We start from the raw sequence: 18,901 nt of genomic DNA on the forward strand, positions 1-18,901 counted from the left end.
TTTGTTTTGTTTTTTAGCAGTGCTTAGGTACTAACTGTTAAAAGTGGAGTGGGATATGGAAAGAAGACTTAAGCTAAAAACTACTAGACTTGAACTTCACAAGTTTGGGCAGTGTGTGGCTGGCTTCTTCACTGCCCAGAACACAGTATGTGTTTGCTATACACACAGTATGTGTTTGCTCTGCTTTGACTACCTGCCATCAGGAGCAGGTTAGAAGATAAGGCCTAGCCCTTTTTCACAAAGGCTGAATGTCAAAAATGGTATCAAACCCAATATAGTCAAAGCACAGTTGTGGTTTTATTAAATAGGCATGGGACTTTTGACATTTATCAAACTGGAAACCAAACTGGCTCTAGCCCAAGTTCCGGGACAGGAGAGAAAGCGAACACAAGGGTTGCCGCTTCGACACTTGGCCTCAGCTCCCTTCTGCAAAGAACTGAATGAGGCTGTTGATGAGCAAGAGTTTTATTCCCTTGTGCAAAAACATTTCAAGTCAGGCTAGTCAGTCACACTCAGGTGAATAGTTCCCACAGAAGAAATTGGGATAGAAGAGGTACTTAATGTTGTACTCTGCTCGGGCTAAGCAGTAAGCAAACTCCTGGTCACACTTGCATATGAGTTCTTGGCATTTGTCCTCCGTTGGTTCTGGAAGAAGTGGAGAAACTGAAGTTAGAACAGGGATTTGCAGAGACCTGAAGATAAACACAAGGGAAGCTAGTAAAGCTGGAAACGGGAAGGGTCATAAACTGCATCCGGGTAACACTTTGACAGTCCATTTTACAGAAAACAAAGTTGAAGTCACCAGGGTAATATTTTCAGAGGAAAAGTCCAAAGTCCATACGCCCTTTTGTAAAGCTTCTCTTCTGTATCAGTATTACACTATTGCACTTGAGGATCCAGTTAGACAAGCAGTAGGTGCCTGGGAACCATCCAGGCTTTTTTGGAGCCCTCCTCTGTGTGAACTTTCTGAGCGAAGTCCTCATTTAAAAGGGGGCACTATCCACTGTGCGGGTTTATTATGAAGTCTGGGTGAGAAAGCATATATAAAGTGCCAGGCAGGGGCTTGGCCCTAGGCATGCACACCATCAATGTTGGTTCCACCTGCACTTCCCTACCTTTTCTCTCCAAGTCTCTTTCAGATGCTCCTTCAAGAAAACAGCTTGTTCCCACAGCCAACATAATAGTGGTGAAAAGCTGAACGACTTCCCACTGAAATCTGGAACAAGACAAGGATGCCCATTCTCACCATTCCTGTTCAGCACAGTAGTAGAGGTCCTAGCCATAGCAATCAGATGAGAAAAAGAAATAAAGCGTATCCATATTGGGAGAGAAGAGGTAAAACTGTCAGATGCCGATGACATGATACCATATAAAAAACAGCTTGTTTTAGGTGACAATTGTATATTCCATCTCTCCCTTCCATCTTGGGCCTACTTTATTACAGAGATGCAAAGGCTGCCACCCAAAGATAAATCTCCCTCTACCTTGGGAATTTTGCTGCTACAGAATCAATCCTTTGGGTTGGAAAGATTTTGTGATCTTCACGTTGTATCTATTAATCTAGAAGCTATAACAGCTCTGGATACGTCACCTGCCTTTGACTGTGAGTTTTTAATTATTCACAAAATAATTGTGGAGGTGGGTGGGGGTGGGGCAGGAGACACCCACTATTAAATCCTTCCAAATTTCTTCCAGAGGCACAGTAAAGCATGAGCTTGGAGGTAGCCAGCTCAGCCATGGATATAGTTCCTTTGGACACATCACTTCATCCTTCCCAGGCTGCTTCCACAGGGTCCACATGAGGACACTAAAAGTACCTACTTCTAAGGGCTGTTGGGAGAATGCAAAGAGACGGAAGTCAGTAAAATGTAGGGCAAACAGCAGGTGCTTATGAGCTGTAGCTGACCTCCTTAAACTGCCAGCTAATCTTAAAAATCTCCTCTTAAAATGTACAGGTTCCTCAGAGATCGTAGCAAGATGAAGCATGAGAGTCAGAAAATTCAGCTTCTGTCTCAGGGCAACACTCAGAGTGCTTGGCAGAACCTGGTGTGATGAACAGGGGCAGGGTTGGGAGATGTCAAGCAGGAGGCAGGGGGCCTGAGACCCTCTGACCCTGTAATGAGCTGAGTTGATTAAAGGTGTTTATCAGCATGACTGCACACAGGTTTCCCAAACTCAGGCCCATGGCAGCTTCAAGATGATAGCTTTATGTGTGCCAGTCTCTCAGTCTTGTCTGACCCTTTAGTGACCCCATGGACTGTAGCCCACCAGGCTCTTCTATCCATGAGATTTTCCATGCAAGAATCCTGGAGTGAGTTGCCATTTCCTTCTCCAGGGGATCTTCCCAACCCAAGGTAATAATATTCATGTCTCTTGCACTGCAGGCAGATTCTTTACCACTGAGCCACCAGGGATATCTTTAAATCCCCTTTATTTTTAATAGTCAATTATTAAATAAATTATTATTTAATTATATTAAATAGTATTAAATTGCATTAAATAAATCGTCACTGACATAAATGGAAAACCAAAATCTTATACCACAAATATATAAAACTGACAAAAAAAAAAAAAAGCCAGTGAAGATAAAGTTCTAATATCAAAGTCTAGTTAAATGCTGTTACCCACCTGAAGGCTATGAGCCCCCAGAATGGAGTGTCTTAGTTTTAAAAAAGGGAGATTAGCAAGTGAAAGAGAGGTTTACCCTCTCTAGCAGTCAGACCATCATGCAATCGATACTTCCTCCTTGCCTAACTGGAAGAATTAACAAAGGACTGAAAGGGAAAATCCTTCTCACTTAAATTCATTTATTAAGCTTCTCACACTCTGGGAAACTATTGAGACAAGGCAAAACACAAACACCTCCAACTCCAAAAGCCTGTGTTTAAACACTCTGCCTTGGGGATTCACTGGCGGTCCAGGGGTTAGGACTCCAGACTTTCACTGCCATGGGCATAGATTGGATCCCTGGTCAGGAGACTAATATCCCAAGCCATGCTGCAAGGCCAAAAAAACAAAACGACATTTTAAAAAACAGAACAAAAAATCGCATTGGTTATAATTCAGTAACTGGTAACAGAAAAAGTCGAGATGATGGAAGCCTGAGTTAACTGTGCAGTTACATGAAGGGCTGGCTCTGTGGTCCCCATCTCACCCAGTCCTTTCAGGGCAGAGCCACTGGCACTGGAGGCGTGCAGGGCCCTTTGAGGCTCCTGGGCAAAAGGCCTTTGTGTCCCTCACTTCTTTGATTATAGGAAACAGCCTTTCTTCAGCATCCATGAGTTCTCCATGAGTTCCTCCAACTCTTCCCTGAGTTCCAATAGGCAGAGTCAGTTTAGTTCAGTTCAGTCGCTCAGTCGTGTCCGACTCCTTGCGACCCCATGAATCGCAGCACGCCAGGCCTCACTGTCCATCACCAACTCCCAGAGTTCACTGACTCACGTCCCTCGAGTTGGTGATGCCATCCAGCCATCTCATCCTCGGTCGTCTCCTTCTCCTCCTGCCCCCGATCCCTCCCAGCATCAGAGTCTTTTCCAATGAGTCAACTCCGCATGAGGTGGCCAAAGTGCTGGAGTTTCAGCTTTAGCATCATTCCTTCCAAAGAACGCCCAGGACTGATCTCCCTTAGAATGGGTTGGCTGGATCTCCTTGCAGTCCAAGGGACTCTCAAGAGTCTTCTCCAACACCACAGTTCAAAAGCATCAATTCTTCGGTGCTCAGCTTTCTTCACAGTCGACATTCTAGGAATCAGCGAACTAAAATGGACTGGAATGGGTGAATTTAACTCAGATGACCATTATATCTACTACTGCGGGCAGGAATCCTTTAGAAGAAATGGAATAGCCATCATGGTCAACAAAAGAGTCCTAAATGCAGTACTTGGAGGCAGAGTCAAGCAGTTGTTAACTAGGGAAGGGAGAGGATGGGAGACCAAGGGGAAAAAGTCAAGAGCAGCCTTGGGGCAAGGTCCTGTTTTCCTATTAACAGGTCCACACAAAAATGTCTTTGGGTTATTTTGCAGATACTGAAAGGCTTCCAGGTGGAAGAAGTTACCAGTAGTATGCTGCCCATAAGGGCACAGACCTCAGACTAGTTGGACTTGAAGGTTGATGATGTTGATTTCCACTTACCTCACCACCAACCCACCAGAAGAACATCCTTGAGCTGATCACTCCCTCTTTGGACAGTTACTATAAAACTTCTCACTATCTTCCCAAGTGGGTTTTGAGGGCATAAGCCTGCTCTGTCCCCCACTTTGCCTGACAAAGCAAAAAACCTATCCTTTTCCACTTTGCCCAAAATTCTGCCTCCAAGATTTGATTCAGCACTGGTATACAGAGAAGCTGAGCTTTCGGCATCAGCACCCCAACCTTACAGAAGAAAAAATCCAGAGAAGGGGTATAGGGACTGATCCCCAGTTCAGCTCTGCCTGATCCCAGGCCTCCTGGCTTGTCTGCCAGAAGGGAATAGACTGTCAACTCAGGGGACTCATCTGCCCTTATAAATCCAAGTTTTAAGACAGGATTTTAAAATCAATCAATAAATCTGTCTGCACCAGGTCTTAGTTGCGACATGTGGAATCTAGTTTTCTGACAAGGAATCAAACTCTTGAAGGCAGGAGGAAAAGCGGATGACAGAGGATGAGATGGTTGGATGGCATCACTGACTCAATGGACATGAGTTTGAGCAAATTCCGGGAGATAGTGAAGGACAGGAAGCCTGGCGTGCTGCAATTCAGTGGGGTCGCAGAGAGTCAGACACGACTTGGTGACTGAACAACAACAATCTATTCTTTTAATAGAGCTTTTTTAAATTACTCAATTTATTTTAATTGGAGGATAATTACTTTACAATATTGTGATGGTTTTTGCCATTAATGACATGGGAAGCAACTTACATTTAAGAAAACTTAAGGGGTACAATACACACTGCTATATTTTTTATGTATTATGCACTCAAAAAAAGACAAAACAAGAACAGCACCAGAAAATTAATCAAATGGAGGTCCGGGTAGTGTCAATGGGAGTTTTATTTCCCACAAAACTTTTGTGGTAGAAGTTATCATTTGAAACTTTTCTACTTTGAGCCATACAGTACTTTCATTGTGGAAAAGTGATCTCAATTAACCAAATGTGAGGGGCCGCTATCTGGAATTTAGTTTACATTACTTATTAGACTTAAAATATCTATACCACTCAGTGATGAAAGGAGGTGGCTTGTGGGGTCTTTGATGGCCCTCCTCCTCCCTAATCTTCACCAGGCCTCCCTTTAGCACCTCCCCAGCTTCTACAATAAACACGATCTACATTGTCTCAATGCCCTTGCAGAGTAAACACTCCTCCAGGACAAGTCCTCTAACCTCCCTCCCTTTCAGGCTGCCTGCCAGCCCTTTCTACATATAAATTCTAGTAAGTAAGTAAGTGTTAGTCGCTCAGTCATGCCCAATTCTTTGCAACCCCATTGTCTGCAGCCCACCAGGCTCCTGTGTCCATGAGATTTTCCAGGCAAGGATACAGGAGTGGGTTGCCATTTCCTTCTCCAGGGGATCTTCCCAACCCAGGGATCGAACCTGGGTCTCTTGCACTGCAGGCAGATTCTTTACTGACTGAGCTACAAGGGAAGCCCATTATTCTAAGGGTGCCTCAAAATACCATCTGACCCTACAATTCTAAGATTCCATGATGCAAAAGCCTCTCACAGGTGCGCAAAGCCTTATAAACAACCACAGTCTCCAAAATGAAGTACATTGGTGCCACAGACTGGCCATTCTCAGCTGCGGGCCGTTCTGTCCCCCACCGGGCTTGTGGTAGTGTCTAGAGACATCTTTGGCGGTCCCACGTGGAGCGTAGGGGGTTTGCTACCGGCATCTGGTTGGCAGAGACCAGGAATGTTACTAAACATCTGCAATGCCCAGGACAGCTCCCACACCAGAGATCCAGCCTCAAATGTCCATAGTGTCAAGATGGAGACACTCTGCCGCAGGTGATCATCAGACTTTAAAAGAATGAGGCTGGGGCTTCGCCAGTGGCTCAGTGGTAAAGACTCCATCTGCCAATGCAGGAAACACGGGTTTGATCCCTGGTCAGAGAAGATCCCACAAGCCACGCAGCAATTAAGCCCATGAGCCATAACTATTGAGCCTGAGCTCTAGAGCCCGAGAGCCATGGCTACTGAGCCCACGCACCCTAGAGCCCATGGTCTACAATAAAAGAAGGCACAGCATTAAGAAGCCTGCACACCGCAACTAGAGAAAGCCCATGCAGTAACAAAGATCCACCACGGCCAAAAATAAATAAATAAAATAAATATATATTTAAGAATGAGGCCAGCCTAGACGTTCCAAGATGTCCAAGACACAATATTAAGTGAAAAAAAAAAACCGTGATGTATATAATGTGATCCGATTTTTGTTCTTTTAAAAAAAAATTATTTATTTTATGTATTTTTGGCTGTGCTGGGTCTTTGTTGCTGTGAGTGGATTTTGGTTGTGACAAGCAGGGGCTACTCTCAAGTTGCAGTGTGCAGGCTTCTGAGTGCGGTGCCTTCTGTTGAGACTCTCGGGCTCTAGAGCACAGGCTCGATAGTTGTGGCACCCGGGTTTAGCTGCTCCAGGGCATATGGGATCTTCCCGGACCAGGGATCGAACCTCCATCCTCTGCATTGGCAGGCAGATTCTTAACCACTGGACCACCAGGGAAGTCCTGATATTTGTTCTTGTTTGTCTGTTTACACATGCATAAATCTGGAGGAGAACAACATGCCAAGCAACAGAAGCTAGTTAACGCTGGTGGATGGAGCCTAACTTCTTACATTACAATGATTCTGGGATGTTTTGATTTTCCACAACACACGTGGATTAGGTTTAAATCAGAAAAGGCATGTGCATGGATGGACAGACAGACGGATGGACAGATGGACAGATAGATAAAAATTGGTAAATGAACCAGCTGGTACCAGAGCCAGCACTGTTACCGGTAAAATTTCCAGGGGCCACACCCTTGGAACATGACCTGGTGGGCTAGGGACTTCTGAGGAAAGAGCCTTTGAAGCTCCAAGGTTGCACTGTTCCGCAGAGTCGGCCAAAGGACAGCTGTCTAAGGACAGGGGGACTGGCACAAACTCTCCAGCCATCTCCCCTTCCCTCCCCCATCCATGGGAGTCCCCCGGCTCCACCTTCCACTACCTCCACTGATGTCATCTGTCCAAGGCACCTGCAACAGCCTCACAGTGGGGCCTAGCTGCCACCCTTGTTCCCTCCAGCTATATTCCTTGCAGCAACCAGAGTGGAAGTTCCCCTGGAGAAGGCAATGGCTACCTAGTCCAATATTCTTATCTGGAGAATTCCATGGACAGAGGAGCCTGGCAGGCTGTAGTCCATGAGGTCGCAAAGAGTAGGACATGACTGAGCAACTGACACTTTCATTTTTCACTTTCATGCATAATACTTCATTGATGTCTTTTCCAACAGGCACTTATAAAAGCAATTGGCATGGACACTATTTCCTGCTCCCTTTTTTGACCACAGAGCCTTGCTCCTCTGTTTTGCCCATCAGGGAGCCTGACACAGAATAGTTTCTCAATAATGGTTGTTGGGAGAATATAGAAAAAACATATATCATTTCCAATTCTTGTACAAACCCAGCACCAGAGTTTTGTTATTCCCATTTTACAGAAAAGGAGGAGGATTCAGTAACTTGTCCAAGGCCACAGATCTGGGAAAGAGTATATCAGGATTCCAGCCCAGCATCTCCTGACCCAGTGTCTGTCCCTCTGCTATGCTCCTCACGTCTCCCTGAGCAAGAAAATCCTTTGAAAAACCAGGCTTGGTCTCACTATTCTATGGCCTCAGAAGCCCAACAGATTCATGTTATTCAAGAATAATAAAAAACTGAAAAGGAAACCTAGCTCCCAAGGGTTAAGTTTAAAATAAAGGCCTGCCGGTAAATATTATTATATGCTTAATATTTTTAAAAAATATATTTGTCAAGCCCATAAATGGAAAATGGGCCACACCTGTAATTAAGCAAACAGCTAAGTTCAGAATATCTCCAAACAGAATAAGAGAATATTTTTAGCCAAAAAATGCATAATAGATATTTTGGTTCTCTTCATTCAGTTCAGGGAAAGCAGTTCTGTAAACAGGCACAGCCCCACTAGCTGACACACTAATAATTTTTCACAAATATCATTTTTAGATGGTTGTGTGTGTGTGCTCGTGCTCTCAGTTGTGTCTGACTCTTTGTGACTCCATGGACTGTAGCCCACCAGGCTCCTCTGTCCATGGGATTCTCCAGTTAAGAATACTGGAGTGGATTGCCATTCCCTTCTCCAGGGGATCTTCCCCACCGAGGGATCAATCCCACGCCTCTTGCATCTCAATCCCATGCCTCTTGTATCTCCTGCATCGGCAGGTGGGTTCTTTACCATTTGTGCCACCTGGGAAGCCCTTTCACACAGTTAGGGGCAGCAGAACATGCAGGTTGAAGGGAGAAGGGAAAGATCTTTAACATATTTTCCACTCAAGGTCCACTTCTCCTCTCCACTCACAATGGAAAGGGGCAGTGTGGGGACAGAGAATATGCCCAGAAGTGGGCTTATCATCACCAGGTTAAGCAAGTCACTTCTTTCCCTGGGCTTCATTTCCCTGCAGCTCTAAGTGAGATGGTTGGATGAGATGATGTCTGGGACATTTTCAGTCCTCGATTGACTGAATCAAGGACTCCATATTAATGTCTCCATATTAATTCAGCTTTTCTCTGTGCCAACTCTTAATGTAGACTAAGAAGACACGGCTAAGAGTCTGTGCATATCTAAGAATATCTTTCTATGTAATTCTTAGTATAGCCTCCTTGCCTCTAGAGCAGATCAAGTCTGCAGAAGCTGGCGTTTCAGTGAAGAATCACACCAGACCCTCAGTTCTCTCAGGTGGAGGCAGTGGGGATCAGAGAGAAGTTCAGATAAGGATGAGGGATGGAGGAGAGAGGAGAGAAGAAAGTAGCAACCTCCATCCAATCTGGATATCACATTATAAACTCTTTTTTTTCATCTTTGCAACATCCATCTTCCAAGTAAGAAAACAGGCTCAGAGATGACACCAATCTAAGGGCCCAGTGATTTTCAACAAAAGTACCAAGACAGTTTAATGGGGACAAAAGAGTCTCTTCAACAAATGGTGCTGGAACAACTGAATATTCATATACCAAAGAATAAACGTGGACTCCTACCACTCACCATGGACAAAAACCAACTCAAAATAGATCAATGACCTAAAGTTAAGAGTTCAGTGAAAGAATATATATAACTGAGTCACGTCACTGTTCAGCAGAAATTAACACAACATTGTAAATCAATAATACTTCAAGAAAATTTTTAAAAATAAGAGTTCAAACTATAACATTGTTTGAAGAATATAGGGGTAATCTTCATGACCTTGGATCTGGTGACAAATTCTTAGATAGGATAACAGAAATGCAATCAACAGAAGACAAAATTGGGACTTCCCTACTGGTGCAGTGGTTAAGAATCTGCCTTCCAAAGCAGGGAGGTGAGCGTGATCCCTGACTGGAGAACTAAGATCCTACACGCTACAGAGCAACTAAGCCTGCACACCCCAACTAGAGAGACCACACGCTCTGGAGCCCTAACGCCACAACAGCTGAGCCTGGGCATTCTGGAGCAGGGCACAACTTGTGAAAGAATGACATAGCCCAAGGACACACCATAAACTGGCTAGAATCAAATGGGACCAAGATGGCAGACAAGACTAGACCTTAACCCTCAATCAGCAAGTGAAATGATACACCCAGAGGTACCACAAGAGTTCCAAGGCACTGTCAAAAGACCAAGGAGTGGACAGTGGACCAAATCCTGGAAATCTCCACCTCTTCCCAAAAATAGTTGGAATAATCCTCCCACTCATTAGCATGTGAAATTACCCAGCCTATAAAAGCCAACCACACCACATTTCGCAGCCACACTCACCCTCTGTGATGGCGCACACTCTGTCTGTGGAGTGTGCTTCTCTCTGAATCTGAATAAATCCACTTCTCACCTATCACTTTGTCTCTCACTGAGTTCTTTCTGCAATGAGATATCAAGAACCTGAGCTTCATTAGGTCCTGAAACCAGGTACCATGGGTTTTGGCTGGGTTTGAGTTCCAGCCATGTGAGCTCAGTTGGTAAAGAATTCACCTGCAATGCAGGAGACCCTGGTTTGATTCCTGGGTCAGGAAGATCCCCCGGAGAAGGGATAAGGCTACTCACTCCAGTATTCTTGGGCTTCCCTTGTGGCTCAGCTGGTAAAGAATCCACCTGCAATGTGGGAGACCTGGGTTTGATCCCTGGGTTGGGAAGATCCCTTGGAGAAGGGAATGGCTATTCTGGCCTGGAGAATTCCATGGCCTGTCCATGGGGTCGCAAAGAGTTGGACACAACTGAGCAACTTTCACTTCACTTCACTTCATGTGGGTTCAAGTCCCAAACTGGGTTTTGGCTGGGTTCAAGTCCCAATCTGAGGTAAATGGTTCCAGAAACAATACAATGTCCTACAATGAATGAATGGATACACAAAATGTAGTATATACATACCTACTGCTAAGTCACTTCAGTCGTGTCCGACTCTGTGTGACCCCATAGAAGGCAGCCCACCAGGCTCCCCTGTCCCTGGGATTTTCCAGGCAAGAACACTGGAGTGGGTTGCCATTTCCTTCTCCAGTGCATGAAAGTGAAAAGTGAAAGTGAAGTCGCTCAGTCGTGTCCGACTCTTAGCAACCCCATGGACTGCAGCCTTCCAGGCTCCTCTGTCCATAGGATTTTCCAGGCAAGAATACTGGAGTGGGGTGCCATTGCCTTCTCTGATACATACCTACAATGGAATATTATTCAGTCATAAAAAGGAATGAAGTTCAGACACATGCTACAACATGAATGAACCTTGAAAACATGAGGCTAAGTGAAAGAAGTCAGACACAAAAGGCTTATTATATGACATCATTTATAGGAAATATCTAGAATAGGTAAATCCATAGAGATTCAAAGCAAATTGGTGGTTGCCAGATGCTGGAAAGAGGAGGAATAGAAACTGAGCACTTGACAGGTATGTGATTTTGGGGGGTTGTTGATGAAAATGTTTTGGGAACCCCTGGTGGTCCAATGGTTAACAATCTGCCTGCCAATTGCAGAGGACACATAACTGGTCCAGGAAGACGCCACATGTCATGGAGCAACAAAGCCCGAGTCAAACAGCTACTGAGCCCACATGGCCTAGAGCCCTGCTTCACAACAAGAAAACCCACTGCAAGGAGAAGCCTGTTCACCACAACTGGAGAGTAGCCCCCACTTGCCGTAACTAGAGAAAGTGCGCACACGTCAGAGAAGACCCCGCGCATCCAAAAATAAAAATAAAATGTTTTGGAAATAGAGGTTATGGTTGGAGGACATTGTGAATGCATTACATATCACTGAAAGGTACACTTTAAAATGGTTAATTTTATGTTATGCTCAGTTAAGAGTAAAAAGAAAAAAAAAGTTATGGAGCTCGTTGTCTGTGTGTTTCATTTCAGCTTCTCAGATAACTTGGAATCTCATTGCCCAAATCCCAGCCTTATCTACACCGTGCCTGTACAATTATTCACATCCTGTTCCTTCCCTTGATTTGGCTTTTTAAATTTATGTGAACAGAAACTGTAAATGGAAAACACCATCCATCAGAAGATGATCCTAAAAACAAATACTTCATTCCTTTTCTTACCGGTTTCTTTTGAAAACCAGTAAGATTGCCCTGAGGGACAAAATATTTTAAACCACAAGTTTATTTTTCTTTCAGCTTTACAGGTAGCTAGTCATGTAAAATGTATAGTGGTATCAGGTTATGTTACAATTATCCTCATTAAATACATGCTGCTTGTGGTTAAAGAGAAGTAATAGATAAACAGATAGACGATAGATGGTTAGATATGAAGGATTTTTTAAAGCCTGAATTAAATTTAAGAATAGAACAGTTTTTGAATAATGTTACAAACCAGAAATCTACTCTCTCTGTTCAAAAGGATCAGGGAGGGTCCCACAGATGTTTTAGCTAGATTAAAACTGACTTCCTCCTGATTTCACAAAATTAGCAGGATTAAAAGAAAACTGAAAGAGAAATCACTTTCTCTTGGGGGCATTCAGGGTTACTCAGAACTGTGTTCATGTCCTTCCCTAAATCCTGGGCTCCATGAAATTGTGCCTGGTCTTGCTCATCGGAGGTTCTGTGTTGGGTCATTTCTTCAACAGACCATTAACGACATCTATTAGGCATGAAATGCCACGACACTGTCACTTCATCCTCACCACAGGCCAGCTGGATTTCCACTCCCAGTTTACCAGGGAGCAAACTGAGGCCCCAGGAGATCAGGGCTTGGTGACATCACAGAATCTGAATCACAGGCCAAGCTGTCAGCCACAGGCCAGGGTCTGCAAACTCAGACATCCCCTGGGGCTGGCAGTGCTAACACAAAGGGGATCCTTTAGACACAGGCATACTCTTCATTCTGATAAATAAATGGGCTCACTCACCACTCTCATTTCTCTCAAATCATTCAGCCTTTGGACCTACCTTCTGTTTTCCTAGGTTTGACAGAAAAATTCCTTTTTCTTAACAAAATCAACAGCACAGGAGAAATGAACTATGGTAATTGACCCTTGGCCTCAATGCTGGAGAGACAATAGGGCATGGTGGAGACTGGGGCAGATGGGAGAATGGCCCCACCTACAGTGGGAAGCCCCTCTGTGTTCCAGCCAATGGCTGTTGCTGGGTGTTATGTTGGGAACTCACCACATTTGACAGTCTGATTGACACAATTCCAGGAGTAGGGCTGCAACTTGGGACTGCAGCCGGAGTTCTCGGCATGTGTATAGCAGCAGTCGTGCGCATAACAGCACCTGTGGATGGCAGATGGACAGACCAAGGGGTGAGTAAGGGCAAGGATGGTCCCTTGGCCATCCTCTTGTGCCATAACTTCAGGAGAATGAGGACCCACAGGGGAGAGCATCTTCTGGTCCAGGCTTTGTCCCTGAGAATCCCCGTCCTGGGAATTAATTCCACTGACCCCAGTGTGTCTTGCCCTACCTCTATCTCTCTGCCATGCTCAAGTCTGGCCCTTGCCTGCCTCAGTCTCTGAGCCTCTGAGCTCCAGCCATGCTGGTCTCTTCCAGCCATACCCTCCCTGCCTCCTGACTTTGCCCCTAATCTGCCTCTGCCTGGGAGAAATTCCTGCCCACTCTTCCTGCTTGAGGTCTCAGCCCAAGCACCAGCCCCCAGCCCCAGGATGGGGGAGGCAGACAAATCTCCAGATGCAGTGGGCATGGCAAGAAACACTAGGATGCAGGTGACAGGATTCTGGGAGCCAGAGGGGATGCCAGGTCCAGCTAGGCTTCAGAGAAGACTTCCAAGAGGGGGTGATGCCTGGGGGAGCTACGTCTGGAAAGATGTGCAGGAACCAGCCAACCAGAGTGTGGGAGGAAGGGCAGGGCCCACGGCGGAGCCTTAGAGGCAAGAGGCTGGATAGAGACCTGTCAGTGACAACTATATCCTCCAAGACCTGGAAGAGACAATCAACATTTTGCCCCCTGACCACTCTGGAAATGGATGAGTGGCTGTGGGACCCGGTTTGTAAAATAGGGATCCCCATCGGACGGCCATGGCTGTGGTGGGAAATGAGAGGTTGTGGAAGGTCTAAGCCCACAGCCTGGCACAGAACAGGTCCTTCTCACCCAACAGCAGAAGACAGTGATCAGGGGCGTGAATCCAGCCAGGCCGCCTGGGCTCAAATCCCAGCCCCCACCCCTCACTCTGTATGTGGCTCTAGACAAGTTGATCTCTCTGGGCCTCAGTTTCCTTATCTCTGAAATGGGGTTGTTGTTAGAACTAAAAGGGGCTCTCAGGACAGTTCTGGTGCATAATAATTCTGATCAATGATGTATGATTTTTTTTTTCAGCTAAAGTAATCACCCTGCCAGACTGGGGGCCAGCTGGCACCAAGGTCTGGCCTCATGGGCATGTTGCCCAGGAGACCCTTTGCCTGAAAGGAGCACCATTTGCTGGGGGCTTCGTATCTAAACCCAACCTCAGTTTGGGTATTTCCTCATAAGCCTTAACCACCCCAGGGGGTGGGGACCTTAGGCCCCCAGCATGCACTCACCAGTCTATGGCATCCTGGGGCTGGCCATGGCCCCCCAGACCACAGAAGCAGCCATATTTCACGTAGACCAAGGCAGGGCGAGGGCCAACACAGTCGATAGTCCCAGCCAGTCCTATGAGCCCACGTCGGTGCACATGTGACCTCTGGGGAGCTGGGGGTGGGGGAGGGAGACAAAAGTTAGAGGCTGCAGGTGGGGGCTGTCCTGGCCTGGGGACAGGCACTAGCCTGAAAAGTGTCTGGATGACTTCTTGTTGTTCAGTCGCTCAGTCGTGTCCGACTCTTTGCAACCGCGTGGACTGCAGCACACCAGGCTTCCCTGTCCTTCACTGTCTCCCGGAGCTCTTTCAAACTCATGTCCATTGAGTCGATGATGCTATCCAAACATCTCATCCTCTGGATGACTATCTCAGGATTGAATCCTGCTTCTCCTTCTTCCTAGCTGTGTGACCTTGGACCACTCAATCTCTCTGTGCCTTGGTTTCCTCATCTTAAAACAGAGGAATAAGGGGACCTCACTCCCCAGAATGGAATGAGATCATGCATGTAAATTACCAGCACACAATGAGCTCTAACTATTATTATCAATATCTTCAAGGCAGCCGTGAAGGAGAAAACAGGTCACAGAGCCATGGCATCTGAAAAAAAATCATACCTCTAGGCCCTTGCACTGGCTGGTCCCTCTTCCTGGAATGCCCTCGTTCTCAATCCTTTGCCCATGTCAACTTCAGTCGGATTGTGGGTTGTGTGTCTAATGTCTGTCTAGTTGCCTGTCCTGGGCACTGGACATCAGAGATGAACCAAACAGGGTCCCTGCCATCCTCTACAGGGACCTCCCCTACCCCCTCACCACTGCCTTCCAGATTCTTTGCATCACCTCTTATTTTCACTGCCAGGGCACAGGTTCCTGCCACACAGGGAGGCCCTGTGACCCCATCCCAGCCATTTCTCTGGATCCTCATGTTGCTGTGGTCCATAGCAAAACACAGTTGGTGCAACCGGAACCCCTGCATCTCACATGGGAGAAAGAGGAGGCTCAGATGGGAAGCATGACCCCTACAGTCATGGGGCTGGGGAGGGGGCCCTTCTGACTCCCAATCCAGTGGTTCCTCCTCACCCAATAGCAGCAGGAGAGGGAGGCCTGGGGTGACAGGTAAGGGGCATTGAGGAGTCCATTGCTCGTGGTCAGGGGCGGTCAAACCCACTGCGACTGGGCATCAGAGAATCCCAGAGCCACTCCTCCTTCTGGTGAGGTCCAAGAGTCCACTCTGGTGTTTGGTCAGAAACCACAATCAGGGACTTCCCTGGAGGTCTAGTGGTTAAGACACTGAGCTTCCGTTGCAGGGGCAGGGGTTCAGTCACTGGTCAGGGAACTAAGATCTCACATGCTGCACACAGTCAACGCGTGGAAAACACACACACACAATCAGCCACAGCGCGGAGAAGCTACACTTGAACTTCACCTGGCACCAGGCACCGTGTTCCCCAATCCACAGGTGACATCTGTTGTCAATCTCTTTGTCTTATGGGCTGCTAGTCTCCCATTTCGAAGAAGGCAATGGCACCCCACTCCAGTACTCTTGCTTGGAAAATCCCATGGACAGAGGAGCCTGGTAGGCTGCGGTCCATGGGGTCGCTAAGAGTTGGACACAACTGAGCGAATTCACTTTCACTTTTCACTTTCATGCATTGGCGAAGGAAATGGCAACCCACTCCAATGTTCTTGCCTGGAGAATCCTGGGGACTCGGGAGCCTGGTGAGTTGCCGTCTATGGGGTCGCACAGGGTCGGACACGACTGAAGTGACTTAGCAGTAGCAGTAGCAGTCTCCCATTTACAGATGGAGAGATTGAGGCTAGGAGAGGCAAAAGGACTCATCCTAGGTCCCAGAGTGGGTGAACTGCTGAACAGAAACTTGTTCCCATGTCGGCCTGAGCCCTGGGCGCTCACTCTCCACCCATGGCTCTAGGACTGAGAATCCAGAGATTTGTGGACTCCCTTTCACACTTGTAAAATCTAAAACGAGATTTTATCATGCTGACTCTTCTTTGAAGAATCCAGGCCAAAATTCAAATTCAATTTTTTTTGTTGTTGGGTTGTTGTTGTTGTTGGCTTTGTTTGGCCGCAAGGCACAGCATGTGGGATCTTAGTTCTCTGACCAGGAAATGAACCAGACCCACTGCAGTGGAAACTCAGAGTCTTTCTTATCACTGGGAAGCCAGGGAGTCCCCTCAATTTTCTTTTTTCTCAGTGGAAGTGGAAAAAGGAGCATATTCATCTAGGGGATTAGAGAGAAACTAAATAGAAACAAAATGTAACAATGAGTTTAGAGTTAAAAGCTTTGCCCTCCTCTCTGGAGGATCAGCCCTCACCCTCACAGGACTTGCCCAGGTGCCCACATCTCTGCCTGAAACCTCCCCAGGCTCCCAACCCCCTCCAGGTAAAGCTCAGGGTCCTCACTGAGCCAGAGGCCCTGCAGTAGCCCACCCTCCCACCCCTCTGGTGCCCTCTCTCAACATGGACCCCACATGGACCCCACTCATCATTTCCTATTCCTCCAATTAAACTTCCCATCACACTGTCACATACACCCTGTGTAACAAATGCCCTGACCCCATCCTCACTTAGCTCACTCATCACCTCCTTCTAGAATCTGCCTCCCTGCCATGTGACCACAGGGGCCCTCGTCACCCTGTGCTACTCTCTGCTCACAGCAATGACCCTCCAGTCTGGACAGATCTCTGCCCTAGGAGCCCCAGATCCCCTGGCGTGAGTGGGCTTTCAGAAGAGGTCCCTTGACCCCTGGATCCACCAAGCCCCATGGAACACTTCCAGTCTAAGCACATTTGGAGACTTCCTGGTGGTCCAGAGGTTATGATTCTGTGCTTTCACTGCAGGGGGCATGGTTTGATTCCCTGGCTGGGGACTTAAGAATCTGCCAGAAACAAATAAAAACTTAAAAAAAAATAACAAGCACATCTGAAAAGACCCCCGTTCCAAACCCGTACCCCAAAGCTGTCCCCAGAGGTTCCCCTACCCTGACTCAACCCCAACTCTGGCGTCTCAGGGTCCAGGGCTCAGCCTTAGGGAGAACCTGAGCATGGGTGGATGCCCAGCGCTGGGTTTGTAACCAAGGCAAACACTCCCTCTGTGCCAACTTAGGTGGGGCAGGTCATTCTGGGGGCTGTTTGCTCTGTCTGCCCACAACAGCCTCTACTGGGAGTGCCAAGGCTGCCCAGGCTTCCTATGGGCCTGAGGGTGTGCATATGTGTGTGTGCATGTGTGTGCCCATATGATTCTGTGTGTGTGTGTGTGCTCATATGGGGCTGTCTCAGTATCCCTGAGTGTGTGTGTGTGCTCCCTTCTGTGTGTCTTTGCCTGTGTCTGTGTGTGAGCCTGAGGAGGGCATGGCAACCCACTCCAGTATTGTTGCCTGGAGAATCCCGTGGACAGAAGAGCCTGGCGGGCTACAGTCCTTGGGGTCACAAAGAGTCGGACACGACTGAAGTGACTGAGCACACAGCATGTGTGTGAGGCCATCCGTGAGCCCAACACCTGTGTGCCCAGATGTTGCTGGTGGTGTTCTATGCCTGTGTGTCTCCGAGCTTGTGATGACCACGTATTGTGGTGATCCATGTAAATGGGAGGTTGCTGAGGGGACCTCTTCAAGGGTCATGTCCAGGAGTACTGAGAAGGAGACATCACCTTCTTCTCTGGCTCCAGGTAGGGTTTGGCCCCTTCTCCCCCTGTTCCTTCCAACCTCTGATGTCTCCCTGGTGGTCCCACTGCAGACCCCAGGGACAGGCAGAGAGAAGGGTGGGTTCACAGGATCCCAAGTCAGGTGATGGGGAGATCTGATCACTGGAGAGGGTGACAGAGGGGATGTTTGGGGAGGACACAGAGCCCCCCTGGAGAAGGGGTAAACGAGGCAGGGGCTTCTGGGAAAGTGGTGGAGGTGGGGAGGGGGCGACACACAGGACTTCCAGGAAGCCGGGAAGCAATGTGCAGTGGGCTGCACAAAGGCGGGCCGGGGACTGTAGGGCTCCTGGGTCCCCTGGAAGGGCTGGGGAGTTGGGGTTCTTGCGGATGGGTAGGGAGGCAGGGTTCCAGGAATCCCGGGGAGGACTGAAGGAGTCCGAGGAAGCCCTGGGTCCTGGGATGGGGGCTCGTCCCTTCACTCACCTGCTCTGAGCCCGGGTCCAGATCCCAGGAGCAGCAGCAGCAGCAACAGCCCTACCGTCGGGCACAAAGGCAGCGGAGCCATCGGACCCGTCGGCGTGAGGCAAGTGTGGAGCGGTCCGGCGGGCCAGGGCAGTCACCCGGCTGGGGCCGAACCCCCTCCCCACGCCCCGCCCGGCCCCGCCCCCGGCCTCCCTCTCGGGAGCGCCCGGGCGGAGCCGCAGGGGCCGGGGGAGGCGCCGGCCCGCCATCGCGACCTCTGCGTTTTGGTCATGGAGTGGGCGCCCGGCCCCAGGGAGAATCCGGCGCGGGCTTTAGCGGAGAATTACGGAGGAAAGGCATTTAGCGCGCTTCGGGTCGCGGAGTCCCTAGGTGCTCGGCTGCTGTTATCATTACCTGCGAGCCCCTCCCCTCCCGGAGCTCACCTGGGCATCCGACTAGAGGAGACGTAGGGGAAGGGGAGGGACTGGAAGGATCTTAAAAACTTTAGATGTCCCTAAAGCTTGGCCTCCCTGTCCTTGTCCCTTGTTCCTGCAATCCACTACC

At 48.0% G+C, this 18,901-nt stretch overlaps 1 protein-coding gene across 2 annotated transcripts; it reads right to left on the reverse strand.

Annotated features, from left to right (window-relative positions):
- Positions 1-238: 238 nt before the first annotated feature.
- Positions 239-18,494, reverse strand: LOC120875035 (group 10 secretory phospholipase A2-like). Of its 2 annotated transcripts, XM_040256701.1 has the most exons (5): positions 18,359-18,494; positions 14,181-14,331; positions 12,815-12,921; positions 1,116-1,216; positions 239-645 (listed from the first exon to the last, which is right to left on the reverse strand). In XM_040256701.1, exons 1-5 carry the CDS (start codon positions 18,438-18,440, stop codon positions 580-582), a joined length of 507 nt encoding a protein of 168 aa, XP_040112635.1. In that variant the 5' UTR covers positions 18,441-18,494; the 3' UTR covers positions 239-579. The 2 variants fall into 2 exon arrangements, with proteins under 2 accessions (XP_040112635.1, XP_040112639.1); XM_040256705.1 differs by lacking the exon at positions 1,116-1,216 and having other exon boundaries at positions 450-645.
- Positions 18,495-18,901: the final 407 nt, after the last annotated feature.

Source organism: Oryx dammah, unplaced genomic scaffold, assembly GCF_014754425.2.
Source record: "Oryx dammah isolate SB20612 unplaced genomic scaffold, SCBI_Odam_1.1 HiC_scaffold_2, whole genome shotgun sequence".
Classification (NCBI taxonomy): Eukaryota; Metazoa; Chordata; class Mammalia; order Artiodactyla; family Bovidae; genus Oryx; species Oryx dammah.

What these genes read in the sequence shown, in the direction of transcription:
- LOC120875035 (XM_040256701.1), bottom strand. Translation starts at nt 18,440, where the DNA reads ATGGCTCCGCTGCCTTTGTGCCCGACGGTAGGGCTGTTGCTGCTGCTG. An exon ending in CCCCAGGATGCCATAGACTG is followed by an intron (nt 12,922 to 14,180) that starts GTGAGTGCATGC and finishes TGCCATCCACAG; the next exon opens with GTGCTGTTATGCGCACGACT. An exon ending in CAATCAGACTGTCAAATGTG is followed by an intron (nt 1,217 to 12,814) that starts GTGAGTTCCCAA and finishes GTCTTGTTCCAG; the next exon opens with ATTTCAGTGGGAAGTCGTTC.